General features: G+C 32.7%; 1 protein-coding gene across 5 annotated transcripts in view; it reads right to left on the bottom strand.

The window, feature by feature from the left end:
* LOC105837590 (transmembrane protein 170A) overlaps positions 1-20,022 on the bottom strand; it is a 28,930-nt gene extending 8,908 nt beyond the window's left edge. Inside the window, exon 1 of one of the 5 annotated variants that reach the window (XM_036291004.1) lies at positions 19,708-20,022. In XM_036291004.1, coding sequence (XP_036146897.1) covers positions 19,708-19,807 — 100 coding nt within the window. In that variant the 5' untranslated portion in view covers positions 19,808-20,022. Of the gene's footprint in view, positions 1-6,340; positions 6,390-19,707 lie in introns of those variants that run through there. The other 4 variants (XM_012682487.2, XM_012682488.3, XM_036291005.1 and 1 more) reach the window with 4 other exon arrangements.
* Positions 20,023-20,619: the final 597 nt, after the last annotated feature.

Genomic DNA, 20,619 nt, shown 5'->3' with positions numbered 1-20,619 from the left:
TTGCACACCGTTTAATTGCACACCGTTCAATCAAACGCATATTAAATATTCATACATTATGGCTGCGTTTGCAATGTGTACATGGGTTAGCGCCTTGGACGGGATGGGTACGGGAGGGGGGGGAAGGCAAAGGCAATTGAACAGTGTGCAATTGAACGGTGTGCAATTGAACGGTGTGCAAATGAACTGTGCGCAATTGAACAGTGCGCAATTGAACGGTGTGCAATGTTTCGTGTCTAATAGCACGGTGTTCAATTGCAACGTGTCCAATTGTACTGTGCGCAAATAAAGGCATCTCTACAAAAACACGTGTAGCTCTGCAGCAATTGAATTATATTGACATGAAACTCTGCATAGATGTCAAAGACAATACTACCAATCACAAAAAAATGTCATAATTTTATCATACCCGCGAAGTTTAAATAAAAAATTCACCTTATTTTTTTAGTACCGTAGTATGTTGTACCCCTCGTTGTGAGTACAATTGGGGATCGCTACCAGAGATCTCGCGAGGAAAGTATTTGGTCACTTACACCGTTATATGTCTTGAGCACTTATTGTATTATTCGGTTACAGTGAATAGATCGCGACCCCGCAAGGCAGAGTGGACAGCGAGCTCATAGACGCGACACTCTGTATTTACAATGATTTATATCGGCGATACACGACCCCGCAAAGCAGAGTGTCGTGTGCTATCTTACAAGGGGACCTTACGGGTCATGGGTCATCGATTTTTTTCATACTTATAGGATTTGAAGATCAGTACCCGGACTTCAATTTCCTAAAGCAGTACGATGCGCTTCTCAAAAATACTCGAGAAAATCGATTTTGAAAATTTTCGATATCTTTAAGTACAGAAAATTTTGACCTATCGTCAGAGCCGCTCGTATCCGAGCGCACAGAGCTCTAATTTCGTAAGCGCGGAGTCGCCGGTTCGATTCTCGCTCTGTCCCCAATTTTTTTTTAATAAGTCAATGGAGTTTTTTTCAAATCCTATATCTTAACATTTATCAAATTGAAATGCTAATTAATTATTAAATATTTATTCATTATTTTTTAAATAAAAATTAACATCTCGTTTTTTTACATTTTACAATCTTTCAATTTTATATACATATAAAATAATCTAAGTTTAAAGAGATTAATATTTTTCACATTTTCAATAATTAACTTTATAATTTCTTGAAATTATTTCGTTTATCTGTACTTACAATAAGAGAACGGTCGGGGCTGTTCCTCACCAATTTTGTTGGCCTTGGATATGTTGTAGAGCATAAAAAAAAAACTTGTATTTTTTATCAGCTTATCTCGAGTTTAGGGGTTGTTTTAACCCCTAGAAAAAAAACAAAAATGAAAATTTGACATTTTTAAAAGAATTGAATACATCATTGCAAAGAGTATAAAATACTATAAAACTTTTGTATAAAACATTTTTTCATATACCTCATATTTTAGAAGATATTTGTTAAAAATGAAAAAATACGTTTTTTATAGGTGTTAAAACAACCTCTAAACCTCGAGATAAGCCAATAAAAAAATACGGGTTTCTGAACTTTTTTGATGCTCTAAAACATATCCAGAAGAGTCGTGTATCAAGTGATTGACGGTCGAATCCGCTACGAGTTTCACGGCGATGATGTGACAGTTCGTGGTTAATAACGCACGCGAGGTTAATAGCGAGTTATTTGTGTTTCTGTACGCGTATTATATTGCAAAGAAAAATACGGCTGTGCCGAATTTGGAGATTGGTTAACGTATTTATCATACCACCTGCCTTCGTTCACCAAAGGAAAAAATAATCACCGAAGGGAAAAATAAGAAGGAAGAGTAAGAAAAGGTGAAAATAAAGTAAGTTATGTTACACATGTAAATAAATTATAATTAATTATGTATGCTAAAAAGAACGTTATTGTCAAATTGAGAGAGAAAGAGAGAGAGAGGAAGAGAAAGAAATAATATTGTGTAATATTTATTGCGTATGTACTTATATTTACATGTATATATGTATGTGCGTATATGCAATAAGTATGTATGTACATATATGTATATATGCATGTGTATGGATTTTATCTCTTTTTCTTTCTTAAATGAATTATAATAAATGTATGCTAAAAAGAGTATTATAGAGAGAAAGTGAAAGAAAGAAAGAGAGAAAGAGAGAAGTGAATAACATTGTGTAATAATATATATATATATATATATATATGTATGTTTTCTTATATGTATGTATGTGCATGTATAAATATAAGTATGTATGTACATATACAGGGTGTTCCAGATTAACCGGAGGAGCCGGCATGTACGTACTCCTCATGAAAAACTGAGTCGAAAATGTCAGTAGCAAAATCTTGAGGGATCAATAGTTTTCAAATAGTAAGCCTTTGAAACCTTCCAACCACAGGCCGTGAAGCTCGCGCTGTCAGGCGCGACGCAACTAAGCAGCTGGTCGGTCGCTTTGACGAGTATCGCTAAACGGTATGTATACACATTTAATGTATACCGAACGAGTATAAATCTGTGAAATTAATATTTGTTGCTGTATTCTTAAATCGAGTCCAATTTAATTGACAAAAAGTAATATCAGTTGTAAATTCGATAAAACGTCATTTATATCAATAAAAAATGTGTTTCTAAAATACGTTTTATGTATAAATAAATTAATAAATAAAATCAATATTAATTAAATTATTTAATCAAATAATATTAAAAACATTAGTGGACAACATTTCCAAAACTTTTTTTTTTAAAGTTCTGTCACAAACAGTATTAGAAAACATTTACATTTGAAATTCGCATTTGATGTAAATAAATATTTCATATTTAGGAAATGAAATGAACGAAATTCCGAATTAAACGTGCTCAGCTTTGTATTGAAATGGGTGGTGGCCATTTCGAACACCTACTGTAAAAGTTTCTAAAATATTATTCAAAATGTAATTTGTAATAATAATACTTATTATTTACTTACGTCGATTCCTTCATGATGTTTTTAATATTATTTGATTAAATAATTTAATTACTATTGATTTTATTTATTAATTTATTTATACATAAAACGTATCTCAGAAACATATTTTTTATTGATATAAATGACGTTTTATCGAATTTACAACTAATATTACTTTTTGTCAATTAAATTAGACTCGATTTAAGAATACAGCAACAAATATTAATAAAGATTTCACAGATTTATACTCGTTCGGTACCATACCGTTTAGCGATACTCGTCAAAGCGACCGGCCAGCCGCTTAGTCGCGCCGCGCCTGACAGCGCGAGCTTCACGGCCTGTGGTTGGAAGGTTTCAAAGGCTTACTATTTGAAAACTATTGATCCCTCAAGATTTTGCTACTGACATTTTCGACTCAGTTTTTCATGAGGAGTACGTACATGCCGGCTCCTCCGGTTAATCTGGAACACCCTGTATATACATATATATGTATGTGTGTATTTTATCCTTCTTTCTTTTTTTTAGTGTAAATAATATTTTCTTCTAAATATTATATAATATAATTTTTGTCTTTTGATAGTGAAAACGAAGAATATTCTAAAGATAAATTTGACTAGATTAACTAAAGATAACGAGAGAAAAAAAGAAAGTGAAAGAAATACAAAAAAGAATGGATACAGTAAATAGATAAAAGAAAAACCGAAAAAGGAAAGAAAGAGAGAGAGAGAAAAAAAGAGAAAGAGAAAATAAGGAAGAATATTAGGTAACAACAAGATAGAGAATAACGTTGCTAATAATGTGTTTATATGTATGTATTTATTTTTATATGTATGTATGTATGTATGTACATATAAGGATGTACGTACCTACATGTGCGTGTTTGTGTGTGTGTGTGTGTGTGTGTTTATTTTTATCTCTTTCTCTCTTTTTTTCTTTATATAAATAATGCTTTCCGTCTTTTTTTCCTTATGTTATACATAGTTCTAATAATAATTATTCGTTATTATTCGTATACTATATTTATTACGAATAATTATTGAAATTATTAAAACTATATATAACATAAGGGAAAAAAGAAGAAAAGCATTACTTACACAAAGAAAAAAAGAGACAGAGATAAATAAAATTTACAAATAACACACACATAGACACACATACATACACATATGTAGATATATACATCCTTCTATATACGAACATATAAAAATACTTATATATATATATATATATATATATATATATATATATATACATATATATATATACATATATATATATATATATATATATATATATATAAACATACTTATATATATATAATCTAAACAATCTAAGACATTATTTTTTCCATAAATTAGTATGTAGAAATATAATATGTATATATGTATACGTATTTTTTTTAATAGAAAAGAACCTTCGAATCATTGTGGCTGTTCCTCGATTATCTGCTGAAAGAGAAGAAAAAAGAGAGAGAAAAAGAAAATAATAAGCACAGCCATAAAAGACCTTTTTTTTAAATATACAGCCACAAAAAATTGACAAATTACAAACAAAAGTTAACAAAAATAATATAGAGAATGAAGGTCTACAGGAAATTACAAAGCATGCAGTATTAAGTAGTTATATAGTAACAAATGCTTGTTGCTGCAGTTATAAATATTTTGAGTCTATGTATAAAACAATATAAAATTATAAGTGTTGAACAATTACAAAAATTTGATCTATCTGGCAAAAGTAATAATATAGGAATACCTTTATTTCTCCATTTAAAAAAAAAATTTAGCAAAGTGCCATCGAAGTTTGTGAAGAATTCAAGAAGCTACGCATATATCAAGCCAATATATCATTGTTAGACATTTAGGAAGACAAAAATTTGGTACATTATTTACTACCGCATTTCACTCTCTAAATCTTAATCGATGGATATTCACTGATTTGCAGTGGCATACTTATAACTGTGATAATCAGTGAATATTCATTGACGCAGCCTAAATAAGATGCTTAATACTACAAAATGCGTGATATCCGTACAAAATTACCTTTTTTAAAAAAAGGTAAAAAAAGGCGCCAAATGTGTGTATGTGCGCCCCTAAGAAAAAAACTATTATATTAGGTAAATTGTCTTACTGTTCTATTGTTTTATTGTCTTTTCTACACAAATAATGATATGAAGTAAATGCGCCAATTATAAGAATATTTGTACAAAATGTATTTATTATAACTTTATTAAAATATTTAATAATAAACGAGCTTGATGATCAAATAATTAAATGATTAAAATCAACCAACGGGATTATAGTAAAGCAAAAACTTGGCGTGCCCGGCTCGTTGAAACGCAGTGACCCATCAATGTTATACAATATGGAAATTATTTATAAAAATAAAATAAAAAAAATAACCTATTAAAAACTTTACAAAGATAAAAAAGATATGTCAAGTACATAAACGTATTCAAAAATAATACGAATACAATTAGCCAAGTATATTTGAAAAAAGACTTAGAAAAATTCTATAAAATCTATTAAAAAATTATTTTAAAAATAGAAATGAATAATAACAAATAATGAAGCAAAAACTGATAGATAGTAAAATAATACTTAAGCCACATTAATCTCATTCTTGTGTATATATTTATTGATATCAATAACATAGAGTCTTGGAAATATAGAAAAAATGCGAGCCGGGCACGCTAAGTTTTTGCTTTACTATACCCAGTGAACACATTTTATAGCGGCAATATAACATGGAAGTTACATGTAATTTAACATTGTTATTCTTGTGATATGTAGGTGCTATATGACATGGAAATAACCTGTTACGTAATATTTGTTATACGCAAGTGATCTAGCTGTTATACATCGTTTTGGCGTTACAGTTATTCAACAAAAATTGTATAATCGTAACATAACACGTTCGTATCAATGTTATTACGGAACGATGCGTCGTAGTTGACTCAGAAATCAGACATTATAACATCCTGAATGACAGATCTATTTGATAATAAAAAAAATTATTATAAAGATAATGTTTTCAAAAATAACGGTTTGTCTACAATTACTGCACACAAAAAATGCACAAAATCTAAATTCATCATGTGCTAAACAAAAACAGAATAATAAATGTATACTATTCAATTTTTCTTAGAATTATGATCTATATAGTTAACCATCTAATTAATCATTTGAACGCTTCAAAGATTAGTGCTAAATAGATCGCAATTTCCATCAAATTATTAAGGTTATGGAAAAAGATAAATTTAACAATGAAATTAATAAGTAAATAAATTAATGCTATTTATTTTTAATATGTTTTGCAAAATTTAATTGCTTTTATAAAAAATAATATAGTTGCGTCAATTATAACATATAGGTATATGTAGACAATAACAAGTACCCATATCGATGAGTCAAATTGGCGTGGCAGGTAGAGTACAAGGTTCGTCATCCTAAGGTCCCGGGTTCAAACCTAGCAGCGGCAAGAATAAAATAAAAAATAACATAATTTAAATTTAATTAATTAATAAAAATTTATTCTAAATGTAGTATGTGCTGTTGATAAAAATAATTTTTAAAAAATAAAATTTTTATTTTATTTTATTTTTCTTTGTAACTGTTGTGTAACGGTTAGATAACATGTAATTATAACATGTTATATTGCTAAGTCGGAAATTGTAACTTACATGTAAGTTACGTGTAATTTCAGAGTAAGGTAACCTGTTATATTCGGTTACATTGCTGTTACACTGCTGCTATATTACTGTGTTCACTGGGTAATCCCGTTGGTTAATTTTAATCATTTAATTATTTAATCATCAAGCTCGTTTATTATTAAATATTTTAATAAAAAGTTATAATAAATAAATTTTGTACAAATACAGTCGGATCTCCCACTTAGCATAACCTCCTATTTAGCATACCAAAAACCTCCGTTTTAGTATACCACGTGATCACAGTCGCTGCGTGTACTCGATGCGCAGTCGTCTGCAACAGATCCGTACATACGTACTTGCCAATGAAAGAATCACATTCTAACCTCCACAATTTGAAACTGGATCTGGCGACATGTACGTACGGCCCTGTTTTGAGCGGCGCTAACACGAACCTCTCATTTATCATATTTGGTCCCGTGGCTATGCTAAATGAGAGGTCCGACTGTATTCTTATAATTGGCGCATTTACTTCATATCATTATTTGTGAAGAAAAGACAATAAAACAATAAGATAGTAAGACAATTTACCTAATATAATAGTTTTTTTCTTAGAGGCGTACATACACACACTTGGCACCTTTTTTTATCTTTTTTTAAAAAAGGTAATTTTGTATGTTACGTTCGACGAAAATTTTCCGATATATCTTTTTCGCTTCACTCTCTCGCGTCGTGCTCTCGCATGCTCCATCGCGGCGCCCGTCCCACCGAGCGCTCCCCTCTCCACAAAATCGGACGCACGGGGTACCGGTGTGTACGCCCTATGCGTACGATCCTTATTAACTTTATATTATTGCGTACATAATTATTATTCCTTTTTGTCAAAGCTCAAATTCATCGAATCATGCCGCGTTCAATTATCAATTTTGTTAAAAGAATAATATTCTTTCATCACTTTTTTCTTTGCCATTAACGACGTCAGGGTGCAATCGCCACCCCTCAACCTCCCTCATTAATTATTATGAATTACGATCCATCGCAATCACGCTCCCGCTCTCTCACTATTATTAACAACTTGGAGTAATGCAAATATTTTTCAACCACGCGGTTCGCGCGTGACACCCTCGCGCTGCCGAAGAGTCGGTCCAGCCGCGGGGCGCGTGTTACCCGAGTGGGATAGCGATAGCTTAAGCATTACTACAACCGAGAGGTGTGAGTGAAATAACAAGAGTAAAGCAATTACGAAAGTATGCAAATTAATTACTCCGCTCACAGAGGTGATAGGAGGGAGGCAAAAGAAGCATTCGAACGCTAACCCCCTTGGCTACCTCTTGACCGAAATTTATAACAATCCAAATAAAAATTAAAAATTATAAAATTTCAAAAATAATAGTTATTTGTCGCGGAAAATTCAAAGAATTTGAGCTTCCCCACGCTCGCCCCTAGGACCCCCTAGTTTTGGGGTATATAAGAAGCGCGAGAGCCGCGGAAAGGAGCATTTTCGCTCTTACAGTCCGTCGTGCTGACCGTAGCATTTTCGATCTAGTGAGCATTAGCATTTTGACTAAACAACTCGTTACTTTTCATACGCAATATTAGTCCGTTGAATCGGAACGTACCGCCCTGCGTACACGCACACCTGCTATCCTAAAGACGTACTGGAATTCTAATTGTAAGTAGTATTTCTGTCTTCGATAACTACCGCCGTATCGAAACTAGTATTTTAATAATTTCATTCTATTAAATAATTAACCTCGCCAAGTGAATAAATTTGCAATCAACTTAAAAACTTGTTCCTTTTTTTTTTCTTTTCTATAATAAATCCTTGAAAATATATTTTTTCTTTTTTTATTTCCCTTTTTTTAATATACTTTTCGTATTCGGTGCGCGAGTGCTAGCCTAAGATAGTAATAAGAACATTGCTCCCCGGTGCTTCAAGTGTTCCAGAGCAAATAAAGGCAATTTCCCTGACTCCTCATCCTGGAGGCGCGCGCTTCTACTCAAGCGCTCGTCTTTTCTGTGAACCTCAGGCCAGGGGCGCCTATTAAGGCGCTTAAGCCAGGGGATGTCCAGTGGGCAACGGGCCGCCTATTAAAGCGCTTTATTCCCACTATATTAATTCCATTGCCTACTGCGCACCACAGGGCAGCCCATCAAGGGCGCTCTCAGTCGCATCTACAATTCTCTCCCCGCGTGGGCTATGTTGCGCCTTACTAAGGCGCTCCGTCTCACGTCTTTCATTCCTGTCGCCGTTGTATCGCTCATCCTCCCACTCGCGCTTGCTCGCGTTTCCTGGAAGTAACCCACAAAAGAACAGGGGTAACTTCACTCACTTTCATCAATCCCCCTCTCCCACTAGCACCATTAGAATTCGCGTACCCTCACTCGCGTGACAAGCAGGCATTATAAATGAAAATACCCTAATCAATAAATAGAGGAAAAAAGAAATTGCATATTGCAACAATTAACCCGATTTAAGATTCTTCCCTCGTTGCGTCTCTTCTCACTCTCACTCTCACTCTCTCTCTCTCTCTCTCTCTCTCTCTCTCTCTCTCTCTCTCTCTGTATATTTCATAAATAATTACATACTCGCGCGCAAGTGAGCAGATATGGATACACATTTAAATAAATTTTTTTTGCGTACAACTGATCCATCGGCGTCGAAATAGTAACCTTTAAAGAAAAAGAGTTGAGCCGACCTCTATCAAATTGAATTCCGAACCTCGTGGGCAACGGGCAGTCTATTAATGCGCTTTCACCCCACAATATCCCTTCAACCTTGTGGGCAGCGGGCTGCCTATTAAGGCGCTTCCCCTCACAATCCTCCTCCCAATCCGCAGGTAACGGGCTAGCCTATTAAGGCGCTTTTCTTCCGCGGATTCCACCAATCCCGATACCCCCTGGCTCCCTCAACTCTAATTCTAAAGATACTTCACCAATAATAACTAGCTATCGTTCGGACATGAAACCGCAAAGCTTAGCAAAGTCTACCCTTGATTTCAATCAAGGAATAGGAAAGGGAAAAATAGAGCTAGATAACGTGATTGAACTACCCTCTTTACTTTTACTTTCGTGATCGGAGAGTGTTCTGGAAACCCTGCCTGCCACGCGTTAAAATATCGCCATTATGGACATACTGATAATTCTCCCGCCCACCCCTACCGCAGCACATCATGACTCGTTCGCGGCGAGGGGGCCGTAAGAGGCAGTTAAAGCGCCTCAAGTGGCGTCTGATTAAGTCAGGGACGTTCGACCCCAGAATCTTCGAATAACCATGATCTACCGAATCGTCACCAATCCGGCATGGGTCCCCTGACCCATTCGAGCTGAATCCGCCCCCAAAGCCACAAAAGGCACACGCACCTGCCCGGCCAGTTCCACTCCCACCAAGCGCCACACGGCGCCTTCCTCCACCACACGCTATCAAGGACATCGCTCCCTCGCGGGCACCCACTAGGCCCGCTCGGGTAGATCAACAGGTCCGGCTACCACCGCGCCGAGGTCCCCGGATCATAGCGGACGAAATCATTGTCGGGAAACTCCCGAGGCTGGAGTTCTCAACAGGGGCAACCCCACGGTCAACAGCCGCGTTTCAGAGGCTCGTCAAGCCTCCCCGAAAAACGGGACAGACATATAAGAAAAAGGGCGGGCCGGTCGCAAATTAATAATAATATACACATGTATAAGTAGCCCATATATGTATATATATTTTTTTTTTCATACATATCTGTTCCTTCTTGCCTCCCCCACCCCTCCTAAAGAGACTAATCCTTGCCAAGCTACGCTCATGGGGGGGGGGGAAGCTACGGCTCCCGCTCGGCCCACGCACATTCTCCCCCCAAAACGTAACATTGTATAATTAAATTACCTTTATAGTTAACAAAATTGTATCTAAAGATAAACTTAAAACAATCTTAAAGCCATATCAGACTAAAAATTGAGATTGAGATTAAATTGGAATTTAATCATTCAAAGCAAAGTTAAAAATATTGACAAAGTTAAATATATTGACGAAATATAATATTTCGTTCCTAATTGGTTACATTTCAATTTAATCTCAATATAAATCTTTAGTTTGATGCAAGCTTAAGGAAAAATCAAACTATGAATGCCAGCCAAAAAATAAACATCTATTTTTATAGATTAGCGCATATATTTCTTCATATCATTATTTTTGTAGAAAAAAAACTGAATGCTCTCATTTTGAAATGTTTATTCTTAATTGGCGCAAAATATTCAAAACACATTATTTTTGTAGAAAAATTAATTTGTGTGTGTAAATACAATAATTTTTTATTTAAAATAATTATCACTTTAATAATCAAAGTTACACCATTTCAGGAATGTATATTACTTAAGTTAAATTTGACACACTTAGACCCGTATTCAGAACGCGCTAACAAAAATGTTAGCGCGTTATTATCTAATAGAAAAATATGTTTTTTATAATACAGATTCTTCTATTAAATAACAACGCGTTAACATTTTTGTTAGCGCGTTCTGAATACGGACCTTAGCATATATTACTTAGGTTGAATTTGACACACTTAATATATAATACTTAAGTTAAACCATCCAAAAGTATATACCACTTAGGTTAAATTTGATTAAAAGTTTCATCTTGAATTTGTGATTTTTTTCCTTATATTATTAATATTACAATAAACTATTTTCATTATTTCCCTATATAGTGGAGTCTTTAGACTTTGACTGCAAAAACATTCAATACAAATAAACTCAACAGGAACTCTCTTCTCAACTCTCTTCTTCAATATATCCGAAATATAAAAAAAATGGTTTATCTCATTAAATAGTGAACTTTTTTATTTAACAAAATAAATGCAAAATTGAGGTTTTTGGCAAATAATTATTTAATTAAACATTTTTTTAATTAATGCCGCCAATCAAAAGAGCAGAAATTTTCATATAAAAAATGTTCATAAAATTATTTTTCAAAACCTTAATTAGAAGAGCTAGGTTTTTTGAAAGTCTTGCCATTTCGTTAATAACCTAGAGTAGCAGTAAGTATGAAGTGTGAGCCCGCGCACTCGGCACAAATACGTTTCTAATATCTGTCTAACTAAAAAATATTTTTAAAAACAATTGATTTTAACCCTTTGAGATCACACTTCTTTTTTCTAACGTCGAGGTCACACTGGGTGGTTACCAACCATCGTCATTTTTAAAATGCTGTATTTATGAAATTATCAAAGATATGCTAACAAAAAAATTCATGGATAAACTTGAATGTTTGGAAAATGTATTCTGATATTATTTAAACAAAAATCTAAAACCGTTAGTACCTAAAAAATTTTTTTAATCTTCCAACATTAGAAAAAGAGTTTTTACAAAATAAATCATAACTTTTTTAATTTTCAATATTTTTAGCTAAAAATTTAGACTTTTATTGTTCATGTATTATACTTCAAAAAAATTTATATCTTTGACCATTTTTTCAAAAAAAGTATTTATTTTGCATATTAAACATGGAGTATTTTAGTATACTGAAAAACAGGTATTTTTGTAGAAAAGTGATGTTACGATAGTATTTACTTGAGCGTCACTTTTTTGTATGTCACGCAAAACCATTTTTTCCTCGCAAAATAGATTGCGGTCTACTGCGTGCACGCAATGTTAGAATGCGTTAATCTAACCCTACATTTTCAAGATCACTGTCCATCTCGTCCACACCCAGTGAACACAGTAATATAGCAGCAGTGTAACAGCAATGTAACCGAATATAACAGGTTACGTTACTCTGAAATTACACGTAACTTACATTTAAGTTACAATTTCCGACTCAGCAATATAACATGTTATCTAACCGTTACACAACAGTCACAAAGAAAAATAAAATAAAATAAAAATTTTATTTTTTAAAAATTATTTTTATCAACAGCACATACTACATTTAGAATAAATTTTTATTAATTAATTAAATTTAAATTATGTTATTTTTTATTTTATTCTTACTTGCCGCTGCTAGGTTTGAACCCGGGACCTTAGGATGACGAACCTTGTACTCTACCTGCCACGCCAATTTGACTCATCGATATGGGTACTTGTTATTGTCTACATATACCTATATGTAAACTGACGCAACTATATTATTTTTTATAAAAGCAATTAAATTTTGCAAAACATTAAAAATAAATAACATTAATTTATTTACTTATTAATTTCATTGTTAAATTTATCTTTTTCCATAACCTTAATAATTTGATGGAAATTGCGATCAATTTAGCACTAATCTTTGAAGCGTTCAAATGATTAATTAGATGGTTAACTATATAGATCATAATTCTAAGAAAAATTGAATAGTATACATTTATTATTGTTTTTGTTCAGCACATGATGAATTTAGATTTTGTGCATTTTTTGTGCGCAGTAATTGTAGACAAACCGTTATTTTTGGAAACATTATCTTTATAATAATTTTTTTTATTATTAAATAGATCTGTCATTCAGGATGTTATAATGTCTGATTTCTGAGTCAACTACGACGCATCGTTCCGTAATAACATTGATACGAACGTGTTATATACAATTATACCATTTTTGTTGAATAACTGTAACGCCAAAACGATGTATAACAGCTAGATCACTTGCGTATAACAAATATTACGTAACAGGTCCCAGATAGCCAAACCTGCCGAGAGCACGAACTGAAAAATTTTGACACATATTATGCTGGCAAAAGTTGGACAGCAAGCAATTACAGTTTGCCGTTTCAACTAACATTAACAGAAACACGACAAAAATCGAGTAGACTTTGCGTCACAATGTGCCCTCAAAAATGCAGCAAAAGTACAACAAAATTTAAAGACATTAACAAAACAAAAATCAGACATTGTGTGTTGACACAATATACCACTAAAAATTAAATAAAAAAACAGATATGTCATGATGTCACATTAAATTAGTAAAATGTAGCTAGAAATTTGACATATTTGCTATCACGCTGCGATACCAGAAACTTGGCGAAAATACAGCACGATGTATCACATGAAGTACTGACAGCAAAAATGCAGCAGAAATCGAGCAGAGCCTGCCGTCATGACATGACTGCGAAAACGCGGCAGGTATAGACCGCGAGTTTGCTACATCAGATGTGTGATGACTTCTGCACACAAGACGCGGCAAAGCGGCATCGCGGTGGCCAATCACCGTCTTGCTTTTCTGATAATACATATATGTATTTAATAAAAAAGCAAGACGGTGATTGGCCACCGCGATGCCGCTTTGCCGCGTCCTGTGTGCAGGAGCCATGAATCCTCTATAATAGATGATTTTAGTGAGTGGGCGGTAGTAAGGTTGATCGCCCGACGTGTCTCCCGTCGAATCCCACACTTCCCGGACCTGATCCTCCCAGAAGTCTTCTCAAAGATTTCCACCTTCATATAAAAAAAAGTTCAAATTGGACGGTTCTTGCATGTGATATCATCTTGGGTTTAATTAACTCTCTGCAGTCAGTCGAAAATGCCACATTTAAATTTAAGTATATAATCATAAAATATATAATTCGTAATGTATATGTAAATTAAATATCATCAAATTTATAAAATTATATAATGTAAATTAAATGTAATAATAATATTAATAAACATATGTACGTTGCATACATTAATTATTTATTTTACTAATTAAAAATTATTAATAATACGTCATATCGTGTTAAATTTTTGCTATATTTTTCCGATTACTTGTGACGACAGCTTGGTGCTCGATTTCTGCTATGTTTTTGCCGTCACAATCGATAAAGCAGATCGCGTTCTATATCTGCTGCGTTTTCGCCGGCATGTCATGACGGCAGGCTCTGCTCGATTTCTGCTGCATTTTTGCTGTCAGTACTTCATGTGACACATCGTGCTGTATCTTCGCCGCGTTTCTGGTGTCGCAACGTGATAGCATTTCATGCTTCGTTTTTGCTGTCTTTCTGCGTTTAGAGTTTAATTTGTCAGATTGTGTTCGATATTTAGTATGAATTTGCTGTCATGTTATGGTAGCAGATGATATTCGATTTTTGCTGTATTTCTATCAATATTTTCTGTTGATAATCTATGCTGTTAGAAACTAAGCTTAATGAGGAAGCAGCAGATTGAAATCTGCTGCGATATCATGCTCGAGTTTGCTGGCATATTGCCGGCAAGCTGCTAGCATTTTGCTTGCTGGGGTTATTTCCATGTCATATAGCACCTACATATCACAAGAATAACAATGTTAAATTACATGTAACTTCCATGTTATATTGCCGCTATAAAATGTGTTCACTGGGCAGATTGCTCTAAATCGCTTGAATATGATTCTTTGAATATGATTTTTAAAATTTAGAATGTGTACTTTATGATAGTATTATTATATTTTGGTAAAAATAAAAATTATTTGGTTATATACATTAATAAATAAAAATTTTTTTTACTCGGTACAAAGACAAAATAAGTGTTATTATAAACATTTATAATTAATAAAATAAAGTTTTTTTGCAATTCAAACACATAGAGGTTGTAAATAGAGGTCTACTTTTGTAAAATATACCTTAATCACATTTTTTTCTTAATTATAACACAATATTTAACAAAAATTTGATAAATATTACATGAAATCAATTTTTAGCAATGTAATACATGATTTCCGATTCTCGAATGTAATTTTTGTTGTGCAATCAAATGGCGCTATTAGTTTTTCTTAAAAAAATCGATTTTTGTAATTTGTTTATACCAAAGTTTGTTTAAACAAATTACAAAAATCTCTGCAACACGAGCAGAGCTATAGAAGATTACGGTTGCCATATATGAGATCATTAGAGGCTCGATTCTTGAATTCATTCGCAAGAGAAACGTATGCGCAAATACTCGCTCTAACAGAACCCCTACAGCATGAAATATTGCTGCAACGTTGCAGAAATATTGCAATAGTGCATAATATAACCAATATTGCAGAAATATTGTAGCAATATTACAAATATAATATTCCCTAGCAAATGTTGCACAATATTGCAGCAATATTACAAATGTAATATTTCTTAGCAGATGTTGTGCAATATTGTAGCAATATTACAAATGTAATATTTCCTAACAGATATTGCACAATATTGTGGCAATATTATATTGCAACCGTGCAAAATTTATTTCCGTATAATCCGTATTTCTTAATCTAGAACTAACAATAAGTAATATTTTACATAGTTTTAAGGGACAAATAAAAAAATAGAGCAGGATATTTTTATTTTAAATTTTTATGTAAAATTAGAGCTAAAAGATACATAGATGTGCAACAAATTCTGTAATCACGACAGCGTTGCGTCCCATACTAGATTGAGTGAAGCAAGTCCAGAAGATGTTCACTCTGACTTATATATATAATACATTAATTAAACATGTGTGAACCGTACATGCATGTGTAATTCTAGCGTATAAATTGATCAGGATGGGCATTTTCTGGACTTGCTTCATTTTAATGCTTACTTAAATCTAGAATGGACCGATATTCGATATCCGTTGGTGTATGTTAATTTAATTACTTTTTTAATTAATAATTTTTTAAATTATTGTGCCGTAACGGTATGACAATAAATTCATTTTCCGTTTTTCGTATAATACACATCTTACATATTATTTGATTAATTTAACCACCTGCAACATTTCCTTCATATTGCGCATTAACGTTTCAGAAATATTACAGCAATCTTACAAGAAATATTGCAGCAATATTGCTGAAATATTACAGAAATCTTACGGGGAATATTGCAGAAATATTGCAGACATATTGCACAATATTGTTTTGGAGCGGACATAGGAATATTGCTGCAATATTGCAGCAATATTTTCTGCAATATTTCAATCTTGCAAAATAATATTTCTGCAACGTTGCAGCAATATTTCATGCTGTAGGGGAAAAGTTGCAAGTTTATTGGTTAAAAACAATACGACAGCCAATAAATTTCCAACTTTTCTGTAAGATCAGAATTTGCGAATACGTTTCTCTTGCGAATGAATTCAAGAATCGAGCCCTAGATCTGTATTCTCACAGAAAAGTATGTTGCCTTATAATGATTTTGTTTCATACATTGTTAAAAAAAGAGAAAAAATTTTAACAAAATTATTACAGAAAGTTGCAAACATGTAATATAATCTAATATTATAAATAATTTGCCCACTATTGTTCAAATTACATAATTTATAAGAAAAAATAATAAAACTTTATCCTTTATAACTTTTGAAGACTTCATTCTTAACAAATTTATATAGAAATAACTATAAATGTATAAAATATGAGTTTTTTTTCTTTAATTATCTGAGCAGACATGTTTTTATTGATATTCATATAGTGCAATGTTTAGTTTTCAAGAAATAAATGGGTAAAGACTGCTTCAGATACCTGAAGCAGTCTTTACCCTTGAAGGAGCCTGTGCCAGATACTTTTCTTTAACATATGCATGCATGTTGCTCCTGTTGCTTGGAATTATGCAAGTTTAACGACGTGTAAGGATCTAATCCTATGTATATCTGTGTATTTAATAGTGCATATTGTTTCTTCTTAAATTAACAATTTTTCTATTCATCAAGCACACTTTGCAAATGCTACAGAAAATTACGATGACAATTTAACTCATCCGCAGCAAAATCCTTTTTTAAAAAGAGCATGTTATTTATTTATCGAATGTATCGAAGTCATCTCGAAAGTCTCGAAGAATTATTGCCTTTAAGAGGATGCTAAACTGCTTGTCAAACTTAATCGAGATCGATAATGTAGAGTCATTTAGGCACGTCATTAACAAAATTTTGTATGTATTTCTTTTATAGATTTAGAAATCCTTTTTCACAATTAAAGTTTATGTATTCCGCACACTGTTATCGTCTATACTTTAATTGTGGAGAAGGATTTTGTAACAAATTGTACAATTCTGTCGATAAAACAGATAGGATTCCCTTAAACACGGAAAACTGTTTTTCTAAAGTTCTTAGGCTCATTCTAAAAGCACAGTATTGTTCTTTGCTGAAATGCCAAGTGCGCCTCATGCTTATTTTATACGTACAAAATTTAAAACTTTTATACGCAGCAAATGTTTTCACGAGTCGATTACAGAAGTCGCTAACAAAATTATAATTTTCTAACTTTTTTCGTTTTTCGTATGAAATTGATCGCAGCGCACCGCGTTACTATCTTTAATTTTGGAGAAGGGTTTTCAATTCCATGCAATCAATAAAAAGATTTCGGTGTCCGAAAAATTAGTGATAAAACAGAGCAGTTTAGTATCCCCTTAATCCGTGGTCCTGATTGGTTCTTTCGCTGATCACTGAGCCGCATGCTCGGTAGTGTTTGACAGTTGTGTTTTGACAGTTTCAAGTCAAAATTGGTTATAATAATATTAAAAGTATGCAAATTGTGCAGGAAGTTTTAATAAGGTAAATAATAATTTATATTCCTTTCTAAAAAAGGCATGTTATTGATTTTGTCATCGCTTCTTCGCGATGCTGATTGATTGCTGGTTGTCAAGTTCGTGCTGTGTGACTCTCTTCACACTGTCGTCTGCTCCTGTCAAACTTTTGACAGTTCGCGTATTTTTTGGAAAGTTGTATTTGACAGTTCTCAGAAAATGTTTGTAAGAAGTAATAAGGAGTAATATCAGGTAACATTTGCGTTTTATTTTGGAGTAATATTAGGTAACATTTTAACTATTTTTACATTTTGTATATTTTAATAGGTAAAAGGAAAGATAGTGAGAGAAAGAGAGAGAGAGAGACTTGACAAAAGAATTTAAAAATTAAAATTTTTTAATCTTATGCCTTAATAATACAACTTTAAAATTAAATTTTTTAAGTCTTTCAGATTGCAAAAATTAAGTGATAGAAGGAAAGAGAGAAAGATAGAGAGAGAGATTGAGTAAATTTGAAGATCTTATTAAGTGAGAAAAAAAGAGTGCGAGATTACGGGAAGGTAACATTTGCGTTTTAATTATTTTGAAAAAAAGGAATCTTAAACTCTTAATTCTTATTTCCTATTAATTATTATTCTCAATAATTATCATTTCTGATTAATTATCATTCTTATTAAATATCATTTGCGTTTTAATTATTTTGACATTTTGTGTATTTTGTGTATTTTAATAGAAGAAAAGGAAAGAGATTAGAGAGAAAAAAATGGAAATTGAGAGAGTTTAAAAAAGAAAGCCAGAAAATAAAAGTGTTGAAATTTGATTGAAAATTACCAGGTAACATTACATATATTATTTTTAATTTATTTAAAAATTTAATTCTAAAATTGTATTATTAAAGCATAAGATTTAAAAAATTTAATTTTAAAATTGTTGGATGCTTGTTGTCGAAATGGTCAGAGAGAGATAGTGAGTTTTATCGAAAGAGATCAGAAAAGGAAAGAGATTAGATAGAGGGAAATTGTAATTGAGAGTGATTAAACAAGAAAGCCAGAAAGTGAAAGTTTTGAAATTTGATTGAAAATTAACAGATAACATTACAGATAATATATTATAATTTTTAATTTATTTAAAGGGGGTTAAGTATGGAGGTAAAGTGTGCAAGAGTAATATTAAAAAACATGAAAATATATAATTAATAATTTGAGTTGAGAGAGAGAGAGAGAGGGAGAGAGAGGGAGAGAGAAAGAATGAGAGTGTAAGATAGAGAAGAAGATTAAATATGATAGTGTGTGAGAATAATACTACAGAAGAAGAATATGTGCAGTGTTCAATATAAAAATGCTAAATGCAAAGCGCGTGCAATGTTGTGTTCTAGTATCATAAATTGCATGTTACATGATTATTAAACAATAAGAAACTCAAAAATAGATGTGGAGAAGCATAGAAGCATTTTCCAATAACAAGTTAATCTGTCATCCTTGGTCAGTAGGTTAATAATGAAATTTCTCGTTTCTTAATCTAAATTGTTCCATTCCTTTTGCAACATGTGGAATGCTGTTAACATTCGAGCACTATGTTTTCCAACTTTCCATTTCAACATGTCTTATAAAAGCCCTATAGGATTCATATCTGGACTCAAGCCATACTGTTGTATGTTTAAATCTGATTAATGGACTAACGTGTAATAGATTAAAGTGTAAGCATTATTAATGTACCGATTATTAAGTAATTGTTTACCTGCAAATGATGTTAAAGGCATATAGAATATGTTGCCCGAATTCATGTTTCGTAATGTCATTTGCGGTCGTAACAGGTTGATATCCGTTTGCATATCCATTTCAATATCAATAAAAAAAAAAATTAGAAATAGATTCGCCGTGCAATTACGTTTACTCGCAAATACTTCATTAATTACTTGTTTTTCATGCCTTTTTTTATGTAATATGTACTAATTCGACAGGGCTTTCACACATGAATTGACATAACCACCATGAGAGGTGCGTTCGGGCAGACGCTATTAGTGCTACCAGCATCAGTCCATCTTCATTAAAGGCCCTCAAGGCCATCGCACATGAATTTCCGTAAGCATAAGCATAAAGGCCCTCACACATGAAATGACATAACCATAACGTAAGGTTTTGACGCATCAGATTGGGCGACCATAACCGTAACCTGCCGTAACCGGCTAATTCAAGTACGTGATTGGTCGAAACCTTACTGTTACGGTTATATCAATTCATGTGTGAGGGCCTTAATGGCTCTGGCACACTAGACGCGATAATGCCCAGTCTACAATGAGTCGTTGGTCGTTGGTCGTAAGAAATTTAACCAATCACAGTTGATCTTAGAGAAGAATAACCGAACATAATTGGTTAAATTTCTTACGACCAACGACCAACGACTCATTGTAGACTGGGCATAAGAGTTCTGCTTTTTCCAACATGGCGATGAAATGTTCGAAAATGTAGAGCTCTCATTGGCTTAGTTTACATCGTGCATTTGATACGCGTATCAGGGGCTCGATTCTTGAATTCATTTGCAAGAGAAACGTATTCGCAAATTCTGTTTTTACAGAAAAGTTGAAAATTTATTGGCTATCGTATGGCTTTTAACCAATAAACTTGCAACTTTTCTGTTAGAGCGGGTATT

This window comes from Monomorium pharaonis, chromosome 8 (genome assembly GCF_013373865.1).
Source record: "Monomorium pharaonis isolate MP-MQ-018 chromosome 8, ASM1337386v2, whole genome shotgun sequence".
Classification (NCBI taxonomy): Eukaryota; Metazoa; Arthropoda; class Insecta; order Hymenoptera; family Formicidae; genus Monomorium; species Monomorium pharaonis.
Note: the sequence above shows the minus strand (reverse complement) of the source record. Positions and strands in the feature narration are given on the sequence as shown.